Source organism: Trichosurus vulpecula, chromosome 6 (assembly GCF_011100635.1).
Source record: "Trichosurus vulpecula isolate mTriVul1 chromosome 6, mTriVul1.pri, whole genome shotgun sequence".
In the NCBI taxonomy this organism is placed as follows: Eukaryota; Metazoa; Chordata; class Mammalia; order Diprotodontia; family Phalangeridae; genus Trichosurus; species Trichosurus vulpecula.
The window spans coordinates 271,831,826-271,856,520 of record NC_050578.1 but is presented as its reverse complement, the minus strand read 5'-3'; the positions used below and the strand labels follow the sequence as shown (position 1 = coordinate 271,856,520).

The window sequence follows — 24,695 nt, the reverse complement described above, 5'->3', positions numbered from 1 at the left end:
CCTGTTGGCAGCACTAGCAGCAGCTTTGGGAGCTCTCAGCCCAGAGATTGTAAGCGGATCAGATCAACTTGTCAGAGAGATTATAAGGGACTCTGCTGGCAGTGGATACAGCTGGCACTGACTGGCAACTCTATTGCCCATTTACAGTTTTAGGTTACAGTTTCAGGGCAGAGAAAAGTGCTGGGGGTGGGAGGGAAGACCAAGAAACAAACTCTGAAGAAGGCAATAGTGTGAAAAAGCCACAAACTAAATCTCAAAGGAAAAATACTAATTAGACTCAGATCAACAAGAATTCCTGGAAGAGTTAAAGAAAGAAGTAAGAGTGGTAGAGGAAAAATTGGGAAAAGAAATGGGAGTGATGCAAGAAAATTATTAAAAGTGAATTAAACAACTTGGTAAAAGAGGCACAAAAAAATTCTGAAGAAAGTAACATCTTAAAAAACCAGAATTGGCCAAATAGAAAAAGAGGTAAAAGATCTCACTGAAGAAAAGAATTCCTTAAAAATTAGATTTGGGTAAGTGAAAGTCAATGGCTCCATGAAACATCATGGAACAATAAAACAAAGACAAAAGAATGAAAAAATGGAAGAAAATGTGAACTATCTCATTGGAAAAACAACTGACATGAAAAATAGATCCAGGAGAGAGAATTTAAGAATTATTGAACTACCTGAAATCCATGATCAAAAAAAGAGCCTTGCTATCATATTTCAGGAAATTATCAAGGAAAGCTGCCCTGACATCTTAGTTTCATAGGGTAAAATAGAAAGTGAAAGAATCAACCAATCACCTCCTGAAAGAGAGTCCAAAATGAAAATTCCTAGGAATATTATAGCCAAATTCCAGAGCTTCAAGGTCAAGGAGAAAATATTGGAAGCAGCCAGAAAGAAACAATTTAAATATTGTGGAGCCACAGTCAGGATAACCCAAGATTTAGCAGCCTCCACCTTAAAGGAGTGGAGAACTTGTAATATGAAATTCCAGTAGGCAAAGAAGCTAGGATTATGACCAAGAATAATCTATACAGCAAAACTGAATGTAATCCTCCAGGGGGGGCAGGGAATGGATATTTAATATGACGGAGGACTTTCAAGCATTCCTAATGAGAAGGACAGAATTGAACAGAAAATCTGACATTCAAACACAAGACTCAAGAGAGGCATGAAAAGGTAAACCTGAAAGAGAAATCATAAGGGATTCAAGAAAGTTAAATTGTTTATATTCCTATATGGGAAAAAGATAACATGTAACACCTAAGAACTTTATCATTATTAGGGCAGTAAAAAGGAGTCTGCATAAACAGAGGGCATGGGTATGATAAGCCAATTGTGTTGCAATGATCGCCAAAAAAAAAAAAATGAAGGGGTGAGAAAGATAGATGCACTGGGAGAATGGGGAAGGGAGAGATAGAATGGGAAAATTATTCTCACATAAAAAAAGGAGCATAAGGAAGAGCCTTTACAGTGGAGGGGAAACTAGGCGGGGGAGAAGTGGCGGATAATGCTTGAACCTCACTCTTATCAGAACTGGTTCAAAGAGGAAGAACATCTATACATGCTCAGTTGTGTATAGAACTATCTTGCCCAACAGGGAATTAGAAGGGGAAGGGGAGAAGAGATGAGGGTGGGGTTGATCAAAGGAAGGAGAGATTAAAGCAGACAGTGGTCAGAAGCAAAATAGACTTTTGAAGAGAGACAGGATAAAAAGAGAGAAGGATAAATAGAAGAAAATGGAATGAAGGGAAATAGACAGTATGTAATCTTAACTGTGAATATGATGAGCTCACCCATAAAATGGCAGCCAGTAGCAGAATGGATTAGAAATCAGAACCTAATAATATGTTGTTTGGAAGAGACACATTTGAAACAGAAACACACACACAGAGTTAAAATAATGGACTGGAGAAGAATCTATTATGCTTCAGCTGAAGCAAAAAAGGTAGGGGTAGCAATCGTGATCTCAGACAAAGCAAAAGCAAAAATAGACCTAATTACATGGGATAAACAGGGAAACTACATTTTGCTAAAAGGTACTACAGTCTACGGATTATTGCCCCTCAAATTTACAGCAAGTTTCTCTGATAAAAGCCTCGCTTCTCAAATATACAGAGAATTGAGTCAAATTTATTAAAAAATGTATAAAAATTTATGAAAATAAGAGCCATTCCCCCAATTGATAAATGGTCAAAAGATAGGAGCAGGCAGTTTTCAGAAGAAATCAAAGCTATCTATAGTCACATGAAAAGATAAATCACTATTGTGAAAGAAAGGCAAATTAAAACATCTCTGATGTACTGCCTCACACCTATCAGAAATGACAAATGTTGGAGGGAATAAGGTTCACTAATGAACTCCTGGTGGAGTAGTGAACTGGTCCAACCATTTCAGAGAACAATTTGAAACCAGGCCAAAGGGCTATAAAACTGTGGTATGCCCTTTGACCTAGCAATGTCACTACCAAGTCTGTACCCCAAAGAGATCAAAGAAAGAGGGAAAGGACCTAAACGTACACAAATATTGATAGCAACATTTTTGTGGTGGCAAAAAACTAGAAATTATGAGGATATCCATCACTGGGGAATGGCTGAAAAGGTTGTGGTATATTATTGTGCTCTAAGAACTGATGACGAGGCAAAACCTCTATGAACGGATGCAAAGTGAAGTGAGAAGGAGCGGGAGGTCATTGCGCACAGCAAGAGCAATGCGGTAAGGGCGATCCCATGTGGAAGACGCGGCTACTCTGATCAATACAGTGATCCAAGGCAATTCCAAGAGACAGTGATGCAAAGATAAATACTATTCACCTCTAGAGAGAGAATTGATGGACTGAGTGCAAACTGAAATATGATCTTCTCACTTTCTTGGTTTTTTTTTAAGCATGGCTAGTAATGGAAACGTTTTAGATGATCTCACATGTGTAACTGATACGTCATTTGCCTTCTCAGTGGGCGAGGGAGGGAGAAAATGTGGAACTTCAAATTTAAAAAGGTTTCAAATAAATAATGGAACTCAAAAACAAAAAACAGATGTCCTATTTCTCACATGAGGCCCCTTCCCCATCTCACTCCAGTCTCCCTTCCTAATTTACTACACACCAGTCCCCTTCACATACTCTGTGTTCAGCCAAGACGGCCTGGGGACTGATTCTCATACATGATGTTTCATTTCCTACGTCTGTGACTTTGTAGTACTCGGTACAGGCTCCCTTCTTCCTGACTGCCTCTTAGAATTCTGAACTTCATTCAAGGCTCAGGTCAAGGGCCACCCTCTTCAAGAAAGAGGCCTTTCTCTCCCAATTCTTCTAGTGCTCCCTGAAATGGTTTTCTATCTACCTATGTGCATATGCTGTCCCCGCCCAAGAGATACAAGAGGGCAGTGATGGTTCTTTTGGGGGCTTTGAATCCCCAGTTCCTGGCAGTGACTGGCACACAGGTGGTGATTAGCAAATGCTTACTGAGTAAATGAATGATTGATTTCATTGACAGAATGGGAGAAATATCTACGAGGGGAATCTGGGCCCCCTGACCTAGCCTGCTCCCCCTCCTCCCTTAGGGTGTGTGTGACGGCTAACCTATGGCCCCTCCCCTCCCCCAATTCAGTCTACAAAAGCAAGTGAGATGGGTAAGCGTTGAACCAAAGTTCTGGCTTGGGCCTTACTGAACCTTGGCCCAATCCCTCTGGCCTGACCACGGAGCTGGGGTTGGGGTCCACCCCCACTCCAGCCATGGGGGGCATCCCTTCCTCTGGACCAGGACCAAGAGGGGCCACACAGAGCAGCCTTGTAGAGCCCACAAGGCCAAGGCTGGTTAGGAGGGGGGTGCTGCTTTTCAGCCTTCAAGAGAGGTTTTATTAGAAAGGAGGGAGCAGGAGAAAGGAGACAAAGCTCCCTCTGTGACTCCAGGCCCCCCAACCCTGGCAGGAAACCAGACCCTCGTAGGAGCTCAGGCAAGGCCACTGGTATGAAACTGGGTCTCCCATTAGCTTGGGCCAGCAGGAGGCCAAGCTGGCCGTGAGAAGGCTCCTCGGCTCTGCTTGAGCCAGGAAAGAGAGAGATCAGCTTGTTGGACGCTGAAGAGGGAAGGCGAAAGAAAGCCCAGGGCCCGGCAGTCAGAGCCAGCCAAGTTCTGGCAGGGTGGAGGGGGGCTGGGGAGCCAGGCCAGTGACTGCAGCAGAGGGCAGGTTCATAGGAGCCCACGTCAGTGAGCTAACTGAGGCCCAGGAAGGTGATGTGAGAGACTAACCAGGTCGAGTCCCCCAGGCCAGCAGCGATTCACTGACTTGTCCAGGGTCACACAGCTAGTAACTGTCCAAGGATGGATTTAAATTCAGGCTTCAGCACTATCTACTGATCTGCCTAGCCGCTGGGGGTTCTTCATTTATCTTGTGTCATGGACTCCTAAATATAATGTTTTTAAATACACAAAATAAAATACACAGTATTACCAAAGAAATCAATTATACTTAAATTGTCAAAATATTCTTGAAAACACATTCATGGACCCCAAAGCGCAGAATCCCTGCTCGGGCCCAGTCTAACCATTGTAGAGACGAGAACAACGCAGCTCAGACAGAGAAAGAGCAGAGTCTTGTGTTCAGCTGGGGGGGCCATTGACAGGGTGGCTAGGTGGTACAGTGGATAGAGCAGCGAGCCTGGAGTCAAGGGGATCTGAGCTCAAATCTGGCCTCTGACACTTACTAGCTGTGTGACGTGTGACCCTGGGCAAGTCATTAACCATGAATGCTACACAAAAAGAGGCCCCCCCCATGACAAGCTGGAAAGCCTTCAGAGGAGGGCAATCTGGATGGGGAAGGGCCCTGAGACCTGGCTGGAGGAACCAGGGATACCAAGCCTGGCAAGGAGAAGACTCGGGGAGACAGGATTGATGCGTTTGAGCATCTGAGGCCCTGCCCTGTGCAAGAGGGATCAGGTTTGCCCCTTCTGGCCCTAGAAGACAGAACCAGGAACAACAGAACAGTTGTAGGTCAGGCATTTCAGTCTTGTCTGACTCTGTGATCCCATTTGGGGTTTTCTTGGCAGAGATACTGGAGTGGTTTGCCATTTCCTTTTCCAGCTCATTTTACAGATGAGGAAACTGAGGCAAACAGGGTTAAGTGACTTGCCCAGGGTCACACAGGCAGGAAGCATCTGAGGCCGAATTTGAACTCAGGTCTTCCAAACTCCAGGCCCAGTGCTCTGTGCACTGTGGTGTCCCCTAGCTGCCCTTAGAATAGAATTTAAAAAGAGTCAAATTTCAGCTCTCTGGAAGAAAACGCATCCTGATTATGAGAGCTGCCCTAAGGAAGACTAGGGTGTATCAGGACTGGTGGGCACCCTCCTCCTCACTGGAAGGGTTCAGAGACTGGCCAGTCACCCAGTGGGTACGTGGTCATGGAGATTCATTTGGGGGGCCCTTGGCCCTGAGGTTCCTCCTAGCTCTAGGATGCCACTCTGTGCAATGACTTATCTGAGGTCATTCAACCAGTAACAAGGACCTCTGAGCTTCAAAGTCAGGACCCAAGTCTTGCCTGCCATGCCCCCTTTGCTGTGGCTGGCAAGCCCCCTGGCTCTTCTCTCTGCCCCTGGGAATCTTAGGGTGTCAGTTTCTTTGTCTACAAACTGGGTGTATCAGGCTTACCCTGCCTCCCAATGGTCTAAGAGCCCCAGGTCACCTCTATGCCCTTAGGAGACATCAGAAGATCTTACCAGGTACATTTCCTTCTGATGACTCACTATTTACCATCATGTCTCAGAGCCACAGAGGTGGGAACGATCCCAAGCCTAGCTTCTAGTCTGATTGAGGAGGAAACCGAGAATTGTTATTCCACAAGAGGAGAAATAAGAAAGATCCTGGTGGAGTATGATAGGCAAGAAAGATCTAGCTAGAGCATTCTGGGAAAATCTGAGGATGCAGAGAGTGCTTTCGACTGTGAGGAATCAGGGCAGGCAGCATCTGAGCAGGGTCTTGAAGAAAAGGCTTCTGAGCAGAGTAGGTGAAGAAGGACTGCACACCAGGCATGGGGCATAGCCTATGCAAATACATGAAGGAGGGCTAGGAGATCTCCTGCTTCTCTCCACCCAGATTAGTTTGGAGGGACAGACCTGAGAACACCTCTGATTTATAAATGAAAATGAGATGGTGCTGAGCCTGCTTTGTGCAGGTGGCACTTACCTTGAGGTGGCCGATCACAAATTTGTGAACAAAGTGGTTCCACCTGGTTGTCTTGTAGACTGACAAGTGGCCATAGTCATGTTGGAGCCATCCAGCCTGGGCCTGGGGGAAGAGAGCAGGTCAGGAAAAGATACTCAGTGAGCCCCCAGGATGCACCTTCGAGGCCCGGCCCACATGAGCCAATTGAGAGCCCAGAAAGCAGAGAGTCTGGGTATACCCTGGGAGTGTCAGGAGGGAGAAGGTAAGAACAAAGGGCTGAGAGCCAGGGAAGCTTTGTCTCTAACACAATATGCAACCCGGGGGTGAGCACATCCCCTTTCTAAGCCTTCTTCCTGATCTATAAAATGAGGAAGGGGAATGATCCATAAAGTTCCTCCCAGCTCAGACAGTCTATGTTCTAAGTTCTAAGCTCTCTCCCCTAGGGTCTCTGACATTCCATGTTCTAATGTCCCCTGTTTCTCACCTGGGAGGTTGCTAAGATGAAGGCTGTCAAGATGGTTGAGATCCAGCCGGTGCCAAAATAGAAAATGGTGAACCAGCCAACGCTCTCCATGATGATGATGTGGGCCAGGAGCAGGAGGAAGAACATGTGGTTGGCCTCAAAGAGCTTCATGTCTTGCGCAGTCTTCCTCAGGGCTCGGAAGTCCTCTGTAATCTGAGGCTGTGAGGCCAGAACACAAGGAGGGCTGTGTCAGCCACTTGGGCAACCCCACACAATACAAGAACCCTGAACCTCCAAGCAACTCAGTGCTCCCACCCAGAGGAACCAGCCTTCCTATGCTGAAGGGGTAATCAGAGTGTCCATCTCCAGGCCATCAATTGTTAGAAATATTTCCTGAGTTTCACATACCCAACCTCATGCTAGGTGCTGCATTAGGGAGAGAGAAGCACTAAACGTCCTCTACACCCTGAGAAAGCTTCAAGTCTGACTGGGAAAAAGGTATAAATAAAAAGTAGGTAAACCATCAAGTCATCAGCAAACAGATATAGTTTTGTCTCCTCTTTACCTGTGTTTATGCCTTTAATTTCTTTCTCTTGTTTTACCATCACTGGCATTTCTAGAATGTGTCAAATATCAGGAGTGGAAGGGAGCATCCTTGTTTTACTCCTGTGTTTACTGGGAAAGCTTCTAATATTATCATTATATAGGACTCTAGCTTTGGGCTTTACAAAAATACTTTTTCATGGTTTTAAAGAGGCTCTTCCATCCCTGTGTTTTACAGGGTTTTAGCAAAATGAAGTGTTATGCCTTCTACAAGGCTTTTTTTTTTTGCATTTCTTAAGATAATCATGTGGTTTGGGATATTTCTGTTTTTAATATCATTAGGCCAATTGTTTCTTTATTCTGAACCATCCTTTTATCCCTGGTAACATACATAGACAATTTTAAAGGATAATTAACAAGATAAGGTAAGAGAAATGGTGTAGCTAGACAAGAGTTTGTATGGAAAAAGAGATGGGGGTCTTAGTAGGCTACAAGATCAACCTGATTACTGTAAGAGCTGAGCAGAGGGACAAAGGAAAGCCTGTCATTTCATTGGTGTGGACAACAACCAGTGAGGATCATTGTGCAATTTAATAATTTTAGAAAGTTGCCCTGAGCATTTAAGAGGTTGAGTGACTGGCTGAGAGTCACTCAGCCAGAGGGAGTCAGAGATGGGAATGGAAACCTTTGGGGCTGGTGTTCATGCTTGTTCTCTCTCTCTCTCTCCTCCCCCCTTCTCTGTCTCCCTCTCCCCTTCTCTCTCTCTCTCTCTCTCTCTCTCCCCCTCCCTCCCTCTCTCCTTCTTTGTCTCCCTTTCCCCTTCTCTCTCTCTCCTTCTCTCTCTCTCTCTCCCCCTTCTCTCTCCCTTCCTCCCTCCCTCTCTCTCTCTCTCTGTCTCTCTCTCTCTCTCCCCCTTCTCCCTCCCTCCCTCCCTCTCTCTCTCTGTCTCCTCTTCTCTGTCTCCCACTCCCCTTCTCTCTCTCTCTCTTCCCCCTTCTCTCTCTCTCTCCCCCCTCTTTCCCTCTCTTTCCCCCCTCCCCACCTCTTTCGATGATGCCCCACTCAGTGCTCCTTAGCATATAGGGATATAGGAGAGAAATGATGGTCCTCACATATTTTGTCCCCCCTCAGAATGCTGTGCTTGGACTTTTTCTTTATTACTAAGGACAGCTTGAAGGAACGGCTTTGCCCAGAAATGAGTTATATGGGGCAGAAGAGAAGGGCTTCTAATAGGACAGTGAAGTACTGGATACAAAACAGTCTCTACCAAACACCTGCTCCATGCCCTAACTGGCCCTAATTCCTGTTGGAAATCACAGCTCCTTAAGGACAGGCCCAAGTCTGTCTGTCTTGGTCTCTGGTGTCTCGTGGTAAATGCCGGTTGAACTGGACTGAACCTGGCTTGAGCAGGGCCCCTGGCTGGCCAGCAGACCACAGTGCAGTGCCTGGCCTTCTGAGCTCCCCCTGCCCCCAGCTCTGCCCCAGACTCACACTCTTGCCACGGTCTTGGCTGGGCTCCCCAGGGGCCAGCTCCCCAATTAGCAGGGGCTTCATGAACTTCCTCACAAAATGCAGGTCCTGGTGGAAGGCAAGGAAAGCATCCTGGGTGGGGAGAAGAAAAGAACAGCTGGATCAGAGGCAGGCAGAGCAACCAGAACAAACAAAAGCCCTCTGGCACTCCTTCCATATTTTCCTTTCTGCGGAACATTGGCAGACTAAGAGCTGGAAAGTTCTTAGGAATCATTTAGTGCACCACTTTACAGATGAGGAAACTGAGGCCCAGAAGGGAGGGGCAAGTGGCAGAACCAGGATTCAAACCCAGGCCTCCCGAGGCTTTCCAGCTGCCATGGCTGGATCTCTCTTCCCTTCCCAATCCTCACCCCAGGCAGTTATCCCAGCAGCTGCCCAGGCCAGGTTCAGAATTGGGCCTCTCTCTCCAACCCCTGGGGGAGAAGCTCAAGGTCATGGGAGCTGGCAGATGGTTGCAGGTGAACCCCCCCCCCCAATTCTGGACAAGATGGGACCCCAGGGTCAGGGGTCCAATCTCCAAGAAAGTTAGGGGCACCTTGGAGACCACTGGCCCAAAGCAACTCATTTTTGCAGATGAAGGACTAGGCAAGTGATTCGCCCACACAGAGGCAGGAAGTGGGTTCACATCCTAGCTTCACTAATTACTATCCAGAAGACCCTGGGCTAGTCATTTTACTTTCACCTCTGGGTATCAGTTTCCACTCCTGCCAAAAAGACAGGGTTGGGCTCAAGATCTCTGGGGTCCCCTCTGGGCCTCTGCTCTAGAGTCACTCAGCCTCCCTGACCTGCAGAACAAAGGGGCCGAACGATATGGCCCAAGGTCCCCACACCTCATTCAGAGAAGGGAGATTCGTCCAGGAAAGGCCCCTAGAGTCAGGAGGAGAGGAAGGCCAAAGGTGTAGCCCAGATCAGGAGATCCTTATTTACAAAAATGCAGGGGCCAAGGGGAAAGCTTCATTATCTGTTTAAATGCAGTATCTTATCTTCAAGCAGATTACAAAACCCCTCAGGGCAAGGACCCCTGGTGGTGAGGTCCGTGGCCTTCCCTGTGACTCAGTTTCCTCTTCTGTAAAATGAGAATAGGATTAAATGACTGGACTAAATGGACCTTAAGGCACTATCTGTGCTCCAGGCCCTGAGCTAAGTGCCTGGGACACAGACAAAAGCCAGGAAGTTCCAGCCCTCAGGAAGTTTATGTTCTATCAGGGTACAGCAGAAGGGGTGAGTCACCCAAGGTCACAGGCCCGCAGTGTGGGGGGCTGGCACCCATTTGAGCAGGTCCCCAGAGATCTTCCCTCTACCCATCTGGTCTCTCACCCTTCATACATCTCTCCATCTCCTTCCCACCTCTACCCCTCTAATATGACGCATAACAGAGCTCAGAGCTGTAGAGCACTTGGTGGCCCAGTGGAGAGATTATAGCCTGCCCTTTGATCTCAGGAAGACTCTGGACTGCTAAGTGGGCAACCTTGGACAAGTCCCTTAATCCTCCAGAGTTTCAGGCTCCATATCTGTACAATGGGGATAATAACCTCTAGAAGGCCCACCTCACAGAGCTGTTACAAGGATCACCTGAGATAAAATTGGTAAAAAGTGCTTTGTTACCACTAAAGCTCTGGCAGCTTCTTAATCATTAACGCTTCTCAGAAAGGGTAGAGAACCCCTGCACACAGCCAACAAATATTTATTATCCACCTGCTGTGTGCACAGCTCTTAGCTGGGGGAGCAGTAGGAGGGGCAAAGGTGAGAGTTCAGATGAACCCCGGTCTTCTTCAGAGCTCCCAGTTTGGGGGGCGGGAAGAAGAGAAGAACACGAATCCCTAAAATACAAACAAGTCTTAGGTTCTTAGGAGAAACAAAGCGAGGAGAAGTCCCAGAGGATCAATCAGTCACCAAGCATTTATTAGGCACCTACTAATGCGCTAAGCCTTGGGGATACAAAGGCCTCTGCTGATAGAGATCAAGGTCTGACGCCAGGTAAACAACCAGGCAAATTCTTAACTAAAGGGGAAGAGAAGACATGGGCAGCAGCAGCAGGAAGGGACCAGATAAAGGGGGCTAAATGCCAAATGGAAGAGCAGCTATTATTATCTAAGGGCTGGAGGAAGGCTTCTGGGCTTTAACAGATAGAATTTCACCAAGCAGAGCCAGAGAAGGAGGACATTTCAGGCACACAAAGGCACAGGGAATGCCCGGGGGCAGGGAGCAGTTCAGCCAGGCCAAGGGGCTCAGTAGGAGCTAAGCTTGGAATAGCAAAGGGTCTTGAATACTAAATTCAAGAGCTTGGGCAATGGGGAGCCATAGCAGGCTTTGGAGCAGAGGCCTAACACGGAGAGCAAAGGGGCCAGCTTGGCTAGGTTCCCAGAGGCTCAGTGCCATGGCAGGCTGGCACCAGCCCCAGTGGGGGACATTCTTCAGCCCCAGCCTGACTATGCCAGTCTCTTCCTTCAGTTTCCCTAAGTCCCCTCCAATCTGATACAAGGCTATGTCCCAGCTGCCCCAGGGAGAGGGTGCGCCTCCCTCCCCTGCCTAGGAAGCAAGCAGATTGGATCAGAAACCTGAGAAGGGTAACCGGATGATGCCAGGAAACAAGGCCCTCGGTGTCCTAGTGACCCACACTGATGTAACTCAGCATTTCCATTTTGGAGAGCTCAGTCCCTTGAGAGCCTGGGTCCCTGAGGCAGGATCAGTCACCTGGATGGACCAAGTGCCCAGAGGCCTTGGGAAAAGAATACCATGGCTGAAAAAAAGCTGAAGGACAGGCACCAAATGTAAGGATTGGGAGGTGGAGAGGCAGATATGGAGAAGCAAGGCATCGGGTATGGGTTCAAAGCCTTCCACTGGGTCTCAAATCTGAACTCCTCAGGCAACATCAGAGCTGGAAGGGCCCTCAGAACAGAGAACATGGGATGGCATCTGGGAGAAATGTCAGAACATAGGAGATTAAAGATGGAAGAGGCCTTAGAACAGAGAACATGGGATGTCAGAACTGGGAATAATGTCAGAATATAGGAGATTAAAGATGGAGGAGGCCTTAGAAGATAGAACATAGAATGTCAGAGCTTGGAGGAGCCTCAGAACAGAGAAGGTGGGATGGCATCTGGGAATAATGTCAGAATATAGGAGATTAAAGATGGAAGAGGCCTTAGAACAGAGAACATAGAATGTCAGAGCTTGGAGGAGCCTCAGAACAGAGAACGTGGGATGGCATCTGGGAATAATGTCAGAACATAGGAGATTAAAGATGGAGGAGGCCTTAGAACATAGAACATAGAATGTCAGAGCTTGGAGGAGCCTCAGAACAGAGAACGTGGGATGGCATCTGGGAGAAATGTCAAATTATTTAGTCCTATACATTTACTTTATAAGGGCATCTGGGTGGCACAGTGGGTGGAGTGCTGGTCCTGGAGTCAGGAAGACCTATCAAATCCAGCCTCTGATGTTTACTAGCTGTGTGACCTTGGGCAAGTCACTTAACCCTACCTGCCTCCACTTCCTCATCTCTTAAATAAGCCAGAGAAAGGATTGGCAAACCACTCCAGCGTCTTTCCAAGAAAACCCCAAATGGGGCCATGAAGAGTCAGACACAACTAAACAGCAATTCATTTTGTAGAGGAACAAGATGAGACCCAGCTTTCAGCACACTACCTGGCCTTTCCTTACCCTCTACCTGGAGGGTGGTCCTGGCCCCTAGAGAGCCCCTCCCCAGGCTGCCCCTAGCCTCCTCTCCCTCCTTCCTGTCCCCTAGAGAGCCTCCTCCCTCCCCAGGCAACCCCTAGCCTCCTCTCCCTCTTCCTGGCCCCGTCTTGCCCCAAGCCTTGCCTGATGGGCCCAGTCCTAAGGGCTCTGGCCCTTTCCCTGGATTCTTGGCCCCTCCCCAACTCACTTGGCTCATCCTGCCCTGGGTTACAGGTATGGCCTCTCCTTGAAGGCAGAGCCTGCCCATCCTTCTCCAAGTTCTCAGAAGCTGCAGGTACTTAATCAAAATACCATTGAGGGGGACTGAGTGAAATTCTACTGTCCAGAACATTCCAAGGCCCTCAGATTTTATCAGGAGGAGCTAGAGGAATATTTCAGAGTTCATCAGGCTGGGACTCTCTGTTCCTGCAAGGTCATTAATCAGACCTCTCCAGAACCAGTGGGAGTTGGCCTTCAGTGCTTGCCATGACCCAAAAGGCCCATCCCCACTGTGGGCAGCCCAGCTGCAAGAGTCTGCTCTGTGCCAGGCTGGTTCTTGGCCAGCAGATGCACAGTTTATCACTAGGCCTGGCCCTGGAACTTGTCTTGCAGCTGGCACAGCCTTCAGCAAGCCAAGGCCACCCCCCAGGGGACTGCCAGATGTGCTCCAGGGCTCAGTCGAGGATGGGGCCATGGGTGGGATGGAAGCCAGTTCAGACATCCCCCTTCTGCCTCCTCCTTTAACCAAAAGTGGGTATTTACAAGGTCTGGTGCTGCCCAAGGTCCTTTGCAAACCATACCAAGGAGAGAATCCTGGAATCTCACCTGGCAAGGGGCTACAGAGGCCATGTAGTTCAACCTGTTCCTGAGAAGGATCCACTCCAGGACATCCCCAAGGAGTCCTCATCCGGCTTTGGACTGAATACCTCTGAGCAGGATGAACTCACCATTTTCCACGGTGGCCCATTGCGCCTCTGGACAGACTGCCCCCTTTGGCTCCAGAGCCCTTGCTGTGGTGCCCTGGATCCTGATGGGTGAAGGCCTCTCAGGGTCCAGTCTATCTAACCATGCTACATTTTATTCCATTTTCTCCCCAGGCCGCCCCCGTCCCAGCCCAAGTAACCTCACTGGCCATCATTCCTGGGAAGGGTGGCACCATCTACTTCCCTGGCGCTTCATTCCCCATCCCTGTAAATGTCCAGACCAAAATGGTCAATAAACATTTACTAAGTGCTAAGGACCCAAAGGCAGCCCACAGCAAGCAAACAGATATGTACAAACACAAAAAGGAAATAATTTCAAGAGGGAAAGCTCCAGAATTAAGAGAGGTTGAAGAGGCTTCTGATAGATGGTGAAATTTTAGCTCAGACTTGAAGGAAACCAGGAAATTGAAATAAGGAGGGAGAGCCTTCCATGCATGGGGGTGGCCAGAGAGAATGCCCAGAGCCAAGAGAGGCCAGGTGTCGAAGGATCGAAGAATAAGAAGACTGGAAAGGTAGGAGGGGCCAGGTCATGAAGGGCTCTGAATGCCAAACAAAGCATTTGGATTTGTTCTTGGGGGTGACAGTAAGGGGGTGACACAGTCAGATCTGTGCTTTAGGTAGCTGCATGGAGAATGGACTGGAGTTGGAGAGAGACTGGAGGCAACATCGGCAGCTACTGCAATCTCGCCCAGGCATAAAGTGATGAGGGTCTTCAGAGAAGGGGGTGTGTTGGAGAGATGCTCCAGAGGTGAAACCTAGAAAGATGTCTTGGAGGTGAAACTAACAGGTCTTAGCAATGGCTTGGGGCGGCTGGGTGGCACCATGGACAGAGTCGGGAAGAAATGAGTTCAAATATGGCTTGACATTTACTAGACTGGGCAGTCACTTTACTCTGCCTCAGTTTCCTCTTCTGTAAAATGAGCTGGAGAAGGAAAAGGCAAACCACTGCAGTATCTTTGCCAAGAAAACCCCAAATGGGGTCATGAAGGGCAGGCAAATGCCCAAACAAAATTGGAATGGAAGCACTTTGAAGGCAGGGTCTGTTCTTTGTGTTTTGTGTTGGTTTCTCTTCTGTGTTTGTATTAGGAGCAGCTGGATGGAGAAAAAGGTAGCATGGGGGACTTGCTGGATTCAAATCCTGCCTGAGATGCTATGTGTGGCCCTGGGCAGGTCATTTATCCACTCTTGGCCTCAGTTTCCCCACCTGTAAAACAATGCTTGCACCCACTCCCAGGGTGGCTGTGAGATCAGACAAGCAGAACACCTTACAAACCTCGGCCAGAGGAACGCTAACAGTTACGATTAGTCACTGCCCTTAGCACAGCCTTGGCCCAGAGAGAGCTTTCATACAGGCCTTTAGTCAGGGCTTTCTTTGCTAGAAAGCTATTCTTGATAACAAGCCTAAATGTGCCACTTCCTTCCACCCCTGGGTCCACCCTCTGGGAACCAGGTTGAACACAGAGAATCCCTCAAGCCCTTCCCCTACGGAAGGATGGCCAGGATGACAAGCCTCTACCCTGCTCTAGGCACCGACAAGAGCATCCAAGAGAGGCCAGAAGACAAAAGTGAAGTCAGTTGACGAGGGAGAAGGGGATTCAGTGCCAAAGAGACAGGAAGCCGTTGTCAGATCTGGCCAATACTTCTCTTTGTTTTGCCTGACTTCTCAAGCACGTAGTGAGCGTTTACTGTTTACTGACTGATTGGGCACGGAGTCACAAAGATCTAAGTGCAAAACTTACCTCAGACACTTTGCTAACTTTGTGATCCTGGGCAAGACATTAGCCTCAGTTTCTCCATCTGTAAGAGGACATCTACTCTGCAAAATTGCTGTGTGGAAAAAAATGAGCTTACGTTCCATGTATGGCTTTGCAAACGCTCCACAAACATTAACTTATCATATACAAGGGCTGAAGAGAGGAGATAGTGGCAGGCGAACAAATACAAAACACTCCAATGCTCAAAGCCCTTCGTGGTCAGCCCCTCACCTTCCCAGTCTCCTAGCTGATCTGGCGATTTCTTGTCTCTTTAACGAGATACTCCATCTCCCGACTTCCTGTCCTCACTGGCTGGTTCTCATGCATGGAACATTCTTCCTTTTTGTCACCTCAGCTCCTGGTGGCCTTCAGGTCTCAGTCACAATCTCCCCTTTGGGGAGAGGCCTTTCCTGCTCCCCCTTCCTGTTCCTTCCTTCCCTCCATGATAACCATCCGCCACCTATTCCATCTCTATCTCGTCTGTAGATATTTGTAATGTTGTCTCCCCTATTAGACCTGGAGTTAGAGCATCCCTGGTGCTTACTAAAGTGCCTGGTATGAAGTAGGGGTTTAATAATTGCTTCATGACTTGGCTTGACTGTGGGGTCAGTGACCTCTAAGGTTCATCTCAAAGGATAAAATCTCAACAAGCAAAGCAATGACCATTAGGGTTAGGATGGGGAACAATCTGTTCCAGGCCTAGGACTCCTGCAGGCCTAAGGACGAGCAAAGGTAGGACCAGAAAGGAGCCCAGAGGGCCTTGTCACTTGTCCAAAGGCCCACAGCTGGAAATCAGGGGACCCAGGCCTTCAAACAGAGAGGCAGTGCACTTCGCCCCCTCCAAAGCACCCTCTTCAGGCTTCCAGGCAGTGGTAAGGCCCAGAATTCAATAAACTTGGGCCCCTAAGAGCTTCTAAGCTGGCTGCTATACCCTCTCCCCTGCCCTGGACAAAGCTATCTTGTACCCACCTGGGACCTCTTCAATTCAACTCAACAGATAGCTAATTAGCACTTACTGTGTGTCCTTTACATCCTGACAAATACTTGTACACACCTATCATGTGTCCCTCACGGACTGTAGCACCCAGACCTCAGCCCAATGCACTAGATGGGGGGCTGACCTGAGGGGAGGGGAACGGGTGTGAGAGAGAGAAAGACAGAGAGAGACAGAGACAGAGGCACAGAGAAACAGAGAGACAGAGACAGAGGGAGGGAGAGACACAGAGACAGAAAGAAAGAGAAGACAGAGGGAAGGAGGGAAAGAGAAAGAGAGACAGAGAGAAAAGTGAAAGAGGGGAGAGAGAAAGAGATGGAGAGAGAGCGGAAGGGAGGGTGAGAAAGAGAGACACAGAGAGAAAAGTGAGGAGAAGAAAGACAGAGAGAGGGAGAGACAGAGACAGAGAGACAGACAAAGAGAGAGAAAGACAGACAGACAGACAGACAAAGAGAGAGAGAGGGAGAGACAAAGGGAAGGAGAGAAACAGAGACAGAGAGAGAGAGAGGAGTGAGACGGGGAGGGAGGGAGAGAAAGAGACAGAGAGAGAAAGAGACAGAGAGAGAGTGGGAGAGACAGAGGAGGGGGGAGGAAGGAGAGAGAGAGAGAGAGAGAGAGAGAGAGAAAGTCACATCCTTATTCCTGGAATCTCATTCCACACTAGGAACAGTCTCTTTAACGTGCTTAATTCAGGAATCACCTAAAAGCCTTGCTGTCTTTTGAAAAGAAAAATGCTGGGGAGAGTCCTTTCTCATTTTAGAAAGAGTATGGATATGATGGAGAACGTCCAGAGAACGTAATCAGAATGGCGATGGTCTTGAACCCCAATATCCTATGAAGACAGCTGATGTAACCGGGGATCCTCAGCATGGGAAGAGAAGATGGGGGCCAGTCTTGGGGACGGGCAGTGTGGTACAGCAGAGCCTTGTCTTTTCCAGGCAAACTGCCCCTCCAGTGATGGGAAGTCAAGGCCCCAGCCCCCTAGCGTGGCCGCCATTCTCTGGACTCTCTCCAGCTTAACAAGAGCCTTCCTGAACTGGCCTCAGGCCTGCAGAGGTGGTCTGAGGGGGGCAGAGTCCAGAAAGATCACCCAGCCCCTTCTCATTCCTGAAAGCAATGCCTCCTCCCACTGGGCCAACAAGTCCTCCTGAGCTTTCATTCTCAGGAGACATTACCACTCCTAGAACGCTGTTCTCTGCCCACATTGCACAAGGTTCTTCCTCCAAGGGGCTCATATCCCTGGCTCATGTCCCTTCCCTCCCCTGCCTGTTTTACTCCTTCTGAGGAGCAAGAACAATGGGGCTGAAAGCAGAAAGACTAGGGTTAGGATCTTTTAGATGGGTCACTTGCCCTCTGCAGGCTTCAGCTATTCGCTCAGCCAATGCACATAAGAACCCATGTACCCCTTCCCATCACAGACCTGCTGAAAGGAAGGGAAGGTGCTTCGTAATCCTGGGGCACAGGATCCCAGACTAGTACAACCCTCTCATTTCACAGATAAGGAAACAGAACAGGGGAGATTAAGTAACTTGCTATCAATGAACCAATAAAAATTATTAGCCTGAGAAACTCTTTATTATTAAACTTATTATAATGGAATGAGTATATGCTCTTCTTAGCCCCTGCCCTGGGTCCATCCAGAAATTCTCCCTTCACAATGTCCATTCTGGACCCGGGGGCACTCCAAAGAGTTTGGGATCCAAATGCTGGCTCCAACACTGACTAGTTGTGTGACCCTGGACAACTCCTTCTCCTCTGAAAAATAAGGGCTTTGGAGAAGGGAAGGCCAGTCTCCAAAGTCCTGCCAGTCCACGGACAGTGTGTGGCCCAGATGGCCCCCAACATGGTCCAAGCTGTGAGAAAAGTGGAAGGAAAGGCTAGGGACTCATGCTCCTCTTTTCAAGCATATCTTTGGGGATTCATGTCCAAATAGTTCCCTTGGCAGGACTGTCCCTCCTAGGGAATATCATGTGTTGCTGCTCAAGTGAAGGACAGACAGTGCCCCATCAAGTCAGGTCTCAAAACAGAGACAAAGGTGAGCATGTTTCCATCTCCACCTTCTTTAGTACATAACACTGACTTCAATCATCTCTAAGGAGCCAGGGCTGGCAGGGACTGGCATCTAGTGCATCCCCCTCCCTTTGATAAATGAGGAAGTTGAGACCCTGAAGAGGGGCAGGGCCTGCATGAGGTAACCAACATCAGGGATGCCCTGCACTAGTCCTCTGCTCAAATCCTGCTTTCTTTCCACCCCACCATGATGCCTAGGCCTGAACTCCCCCTCCTTGGCCATGCTCCTAAAGACTCACCAGGCAGACCAGTCATCCAGGAAGAGGCCACCAGTGGGCTGCAGTGGTGAGCACAGTGAAGTGAGAACCTAGAGACTTGGCTTTGACACCTGCCTCTGTCACTTAGAAAGTGAGGCGATGGGGCTAAGTCCCTTCTGTCAAGCCTCAGTTGGATCTTTCTCCTCTGGATCACAAAATTTAGACCTGGAGGGGACCTGGATAGCTATTTGCTCCAACTCTAACCTTCCTGATGTAGCCATACAGCCTGTCCCCCCATCTCTCTCTCTCCCTCCCTCCCCCTTCTCTCCCCCATCTCCCTCTCTTTCTTCCCCCTTCCCTCCTTCTCTCTCTCTCTCTCCCTTCCTCCTTATCCCTCCATCTCACAAGGGGAGCCCACCACCCCATCCTGAGGCAGCCCACTCCCCCTCCTGGACAGCTCATATGTTGAAATTTCCCCCAACCCCCAGCCTTGGTTTTCCTCTTCAACTCTCCCCCTCATTGCTGCTGGTTCTATCTTCTGTGGCCAAGCAGAGCGGGCCTAACCCCTTGATCACATGATAGCCCTTCAAAGGTGTGAACACAGCTCTGATGCCCCCTCCCCACTTCCCCCAGTCTTCCCCTCTCCAGGCAAACTACCCTCAATCCTTCAACTGAATCAAATGATCCTCAGACTCCAGACTCTAGCTGCCCTCCTCTGGATACCCCGCAACTTACCAAGGCCCCTTCTAAACTGGAGCACCTACCCCTCAGCCCTGGGCACCAGATGGTGGGCTGACCTGACTCACTTCCTTATTCCTAGAATCACATCCTAGGTTGGGTAGTGTCTCTTTAATGTGTGTAAGTTAGAAACAACCTGCTGTTCTTTGAAAAAAAAGATGCGAGGTTCCTATCTTATTTAAAGAAGAGTGTGTGACCCTGGGCAAGTCACTTCACCCTGTTTGCCTCAGTTTCCTTATCTGTAAAATGAGCCACTCCAGTATCTTTGCCAAGAAAACCCCAAACGCAGTCACACAGAATGACGAAGCAAGTGGGTGTGATGGGGAAAAGCGTCAAGTATCTTGAACCCCAACCTCCTCTGAGGACAGCTGCAGGACCTGGGGATACTCAGCAAGGAGAAGAGAGGACAGGGACAGGCTAGCTGTCTTCAAGTCTTGGGAGCATGCAGCGTGGCCTAACTGAAAGAACCCTGCCTCTCAAGTGCAGGACCTGGGTTTCAGGCCTTCCTCCCAATGGCCTTAGGTGGGCAGGTGGGCACATCCCCAAAGCCTTCCTGGGCCAGTCTCCTCCAGTGCCCAGTGAGGGGGTTGGCTAGATGGCCTCAGGGAACCCTGCCAGGGTCATATCTAAGATCTATGCTAAGTACAGGAAGGACAGTTTGTGGAAAAAAGAAGGCTTTCTTATCTGCTTGGCCCCAAAAGGATACAACCGAGGGCAGGGGAAGTGGACTACAGGCAGATGGGGGCTGGATTAAGGGCAAACCTCCCAACAGCTGAGCGCTCCCAGAGTACAGCGCGCTGCCTCGGGAGGCAGGTAGTGAGCTCCCGGCAAAGGCTGGTTCTTGGCCAACTACAGGTTCTATTAGGTGCCATTCAAGCTTTCCTATCTCTGGGATAAACCATAGGAATCTCCCTTAAAACTAACCTCCTACCCAGAGATGGGTGAAGTGCCCTCCCCACTGCCCAGCAGGAACTTGCCCAGCAGGCCCCGTTGGAACTCGGAGTGCTTCTGACTAAAGATCGGCACAAAATCTCCCAGAACAAATACCACGCTATCTGCCCAGATGTACTGATTAAGGCCTGCAGTTCAAAGTGAGGGGTAAGCAGAGCTTCCAAGCATGACAAGATAATAGCCTCTGGGTCACAATGGCTCTCTTTCCCTGCGGCATGCTAGATCAAACAAAGCATCCCCCACGGGGGAGCAAGATGAGTGCTATTACCCCATTCTGAAGAGGGGCAAACCAAGGCTGAGGGGCCATGAGTCACTCAGGGCCATACAGCTAGCAAAGGAGGAGAGGAGAATCTGATCATCCCAAAGCAAAGAATCACAGAGTCAAAGGAGCCAGAGGTGATAGGTCCCTTAGCCAACATCACCCAATATGCGGTTTTCTTATCAAAGATACCGGACTGGTTCACCATTTCCTTCTCCAGCTCATTTTACAGATGAGGAAACTGAGGCAAACAGGATGAAGTGACTTGCCCAGGGTGACACAGCTACACCAAGTCGTCCTGACTGTTCACTGGGGCACCCAGCTGGCGGGAGCTGATGATGATGACGGTGACGACTAATAATTTTATAGCGCTTACTATGTGCCAGGCACTGTACAATGAACCTCTCATTTGACTCTCACGACCACCCTAGGAAGCAGGTGCGATTCCATCCCCATCAGGAAGACTCGAGTTCAAATCTGGTCACAGACACTTCCTGCCTGGGTGACTAACATCTGTTGCCCTCAGTTTCCTCAACTGTAAAGTGAGGATAATAACAGCCCCCACCTCACCTCCCAGAGTTGTTGTAGGGCTCAAATGAGATGCATTTGTAAAGGGCTCAGTACGGCGCCTGGCACATAGTAGGCACTTAGTAAACGTGCACTCCTTTCCCTTCCCTTCCCTTAGTTTCTTCATCTGGCAAGCAAAAAGCCAGGAGGGGACTAGACAGACTTTATGATTCTTTCTAGACCTAAATCTACAGCTAGTAAGAATTAGAAGCGGGATTTGAACCCAGGTTTTGGGACTCTTAAGTCTTGCTCTTTAAGCATTACCCTCTACCTTGGAAGAAGCCTTCCCCAAAGGGGAGGGGGCCCCAGCAACATACGGATGGGCTGGGATAAACAAGATGTTCTAGAATGGCACTGCAGGAGATGAGGCCATCAGTCCTTGCAAGGCCCAGAAGGGCAGGAATCTGAGGACCTAAAATGTGTGATGTACTCAGGGTCTCTGGCCACTGCCTCCCCAGAGCCCGCCTAGGAGGAGATGAACCAAGATGGAAACATTTTCCCCGGGGGAAGGGTCAAGGTTTCCAAGTCACTGGCAGAAGCTAACAGGGAACTATCTGCTTCCAGGCCCAGCTGGGTCTCTGGGTGCAGACCCTGTGCTCCCCACCCCCTCCCTGGGAGCTCTCTTCTGCCAGCAGCTTGTTACAGCCCTGGCCTTGCCCATTCTGTGTCCGCTCCTTTGAGCCCACCTGCCTACCTCAGTTCCAGGGGCATGGAGTCACTGACCCAACAAACGTTAATAAAAGGCAGCCCTTGTCTATTCTATATCGGGAGGGGGAGAGCCCTGTGCAGGGCTCTGAAGCAGAAGCGAAGTTCAGGAGGGCAAAGCCTCTGTTCTTCCGGAGCTGGGCACGCAGGCGGGCATGCACATGCAGGTGGTAAAAAACGGGGGATCCCCTGAGCAGGAGAAGAGACTGGCCACCCATCGTCCATCCTCCATCCATCTCCAGTGCCCTTGGTGAGCTGGCAACCCTGGCTTCTCTCCCAGGACCCTGTGTCAACCCCTTCAGGGGCTGAGATGAGGAAGGGGAGTGGGGGGGGGGTGTCCTGGCAGGCCTGAGAAGCCTTTCACGCCACACACGCTCTGTCTCCCAGAGGATGACCCAGAATAACCGCATCTCCAGGGCTCCGCGGAGCAGGGGCTCGCTAGGGGCCTCCGGCTGCAAACCCCAACCGGGGCGGGGGACCCAGGGGACCTCCTTCCTCCAGTTCCGAAGGACAATGCGGGCCCTGGGTGTATGTGTTTAGGTGGGTGGAGGGGAGGCTGGGGAACGGCAGGCCTGACCATGTGGAAGCCGGTGCAGCCGGCCAGCAGCTTCCCGGACCTGGTAAAATACATCGGAGCCGAAGGGACTGAAGCAGGCGCCTCCCGCCCCCCCCATCCTCGGCGCTTTCGGCCTTGCTAGGCACAGCGCAGCCGGATGCCAGGTGGCTGGACCCGGGGCCCAAACCGCCGGGGAGGGAGAGTGGATGTTGGAGGTGGGTGGGTTGGAAGTGAATGTCATGCCGGGGGAGTTGGGTAGCGCGCGCTGGCCTGGGCGCGCTCAGGAAGTCGCCTCCCGGGAGCTCTCCGGAGACAGGACAGCTGGCCAGCCGGAGCCCCCGCCCCTTACCGTGGCATCTTCGCCAGCGTAGTGGCTGATGACCCGGTGTCCGCCCGGGTGGCGGCCGGACCACTGGGTGATGTTGTAGATCTTGCGGTCGATGACCAGCCACTGGTCGGTGCGCAGGTTGTGCTTCTGGACCTCCTCCCAGCTGTAGGTGGGCAGCACTGGTGCATCCCGTTCGGCGGAGCACTCATCTCCCTGCTCTCCGCCTTTGCCCATGCCGCTCGCGGCCGCCCGGGCTGCCAGCCCCAGCCCCAGCCCCAGCCCTGCTGCAGCAGCTGCCACAGCCTTCACCGCTCCGGCCGTCTGTGCGGGGCCACCCGGCAGCCCACGCCGCTTTTGTCTGCAGCTCCTGCCCCCTCCCTCCCTCAGCAGTAGCCCCGGGCTCCCCAGTGCCCTCGCGGCCCCACCCCCTCCCACCCCCCCAGCCTCTGTGGACTTTCCCCTTCCACCGTAGCCCCACCCCCCCGGTCCAGCCCCCCGCAGGGGAGGGGGAACCCAGCCTCCCCCCCGCCCCCCAGCCCCCGCGGCCGGGCTTCCTCCGGGATCAGCAGAGCTTCTGAACCAATCCGTGCGCTCTATCGGAGGGGTCGCCGGCCTGCCATTGGCCCAGGAGGATCTTTCGAAGACCAGCGGGCCAGCCCGCTGCCCGCTGGCCGGCTTCGCGTAGCCCTGCTGCCAAGTGCACCCCCAACGCCTCCAGCAGCCGCAGCCATATGGCCTCTGGCACCTGAGCACACGAAGTGGCAAGACACACCTGGGTGTCCAGGACACACACACACACACACACACACACACACGCTGTCTGTAGCCTTCTAGATCTTCACTTCACACACACTCACACACACACACACACGCTGTCTGTAGCCTTCTAGATCTTCACACACAAACACACACACACGCGCGGTCTTCCAGATCTTCACTTGATCGGGCCGAGGCAGGGGAGGCCCTCAGCCAGTCTCTTGGCAAAGATCGGGTACACCCTCCCACCCCGAGTACTCAGTCCTTCAGAACTGTGAGACCGAAGAGCTGGAGCCAGGAGGGGACCGCGGGAGCCCTCCGATCCATCCCTGGCTTCTCATCAGGAGGAGGCAGGTTCTGGCTTGCGAAGGTCCAGAGTCACACAAGTAGGAAGCATCCGAGGGTGGGACTGGAATCGAGCTCATTTGCCTGCGCTGAACCTCGCTGCCCCTGTGGTCTTATGCTCGCAGAGGCGGCCCCTCTCTTACCGAGTTGGGAGCAAGCAATAGGGAAAGGCATTGGGGGTTCTGTGCTGCACCATGCCAGAGTGCCCATGCCAACCCATCGGCCTCTCCCCCAGCCTGCTGCTTTTATAACCACTTCCCCCACCCCCAACAGACACTCCAAGGGTGGTCCATTAGAATGGAAACTCCTGGAGGTTAGAGGCAGTTTATAATAGTACCTCCATCTCTTTTACTGCCCTCTAACCCCTTTCCGATGTTATGGTCCTCTTCGATCCAAAGGACAAACATGTTTCTCATTGCACGGGAAGTGTTGTCTCCACAATCTCTAATGATCTTTCTATTGCCAAATCCTACGGCTTTTCCTCAATCCTCATCCATCCTGCCCTCCCTTCAGCCTCAGGCAGAGAGGTCAGCCTATTCTGGATCCTCCCTCGTCTCTAGATTTTCACACACTGCCCTATGCTGGCTGGTCCCCTACCACTCTGGCAATTTCCACTGGATCTCCAACCAGGCCACACCCATTAAGGCTCGAGTATTGTCAGACAAGCAGAATTCGAACCTGTATCCTGGGCTCTTAAGTTTGTTGTACTTTTACTCTGCGACAATGGGGCAAGTGCCCCGGATAGAACCCTAACAAAGTGCTGAGATACTGTAGGAAGAACAGAGCGTTTTAAGCGAGGGCATCAGGGAGACTTCGTGGTGGCAACTGAGGCCAGAGGCCAAAGGGGTGGGAGGAGGGGTGGGTGCAGATCCAGGGGGTGGAGCGATGTGAGCAAAAGCCCTAGAGTTCCTGGGGCAGAGAAGTATGAGATAAAATACAGGTGAATTACAGCCAGAGTACAGTCAGAGGTGACCGGCAAGAAAACAAGCGTTTCCATTTTGTTCAGTAGGCGGTAAGGCAGCGCTGGAGCGGGAGGGACCTCGTCAGAGGATTCGGAAGATTGATTGAAGGCCCCAAAGCGTTAGAACCGGAAGGGACCTTGCAACAAAACATACCTAAGCCCGAAGGGG

At 50.6% G+C, this 24,695-nt stretch overlaps 1 protein-coding gene across 1 annotated transcript in view; it reads right to left on the bottom strand.

The window, feature by feature from the left end:
• Positions 1 to 22,831, bottom strand: part of FADS2 (fatty acid desaturase 2) — a 44,570-nt gene extending 21,739 nt beyond the window's left edge. Inside the window, exons 1-4 of the mRNA XM_036763401.1 lie at positions 22,486 to 22,831; positions 8,646 to 8,756; positions 6,633 to 6,830; positions 6,170 to 6,271 (exon numbers count right to left, since the gene is read on the bottom strand). Coding sequence (XP_036619296.1) covers positions 6,170 to 6,271; positions 6,633 to 6,830; positions 8,646 to 8,756; positions 22,486 to 22,698 — 624 coding nt within the window. The 5' untranslated portion in view covers positions 22,699 to 22,831. The remainder of the gene's footprint in view (positions 1 to 6,169; positions 6,272 to 6,632; positions 6,831 to 8,645; positions 8,757 to 22,485) is intronic.
• Positions 22,832 to 24,695: the final 1,864 nt, after the last annotated feature.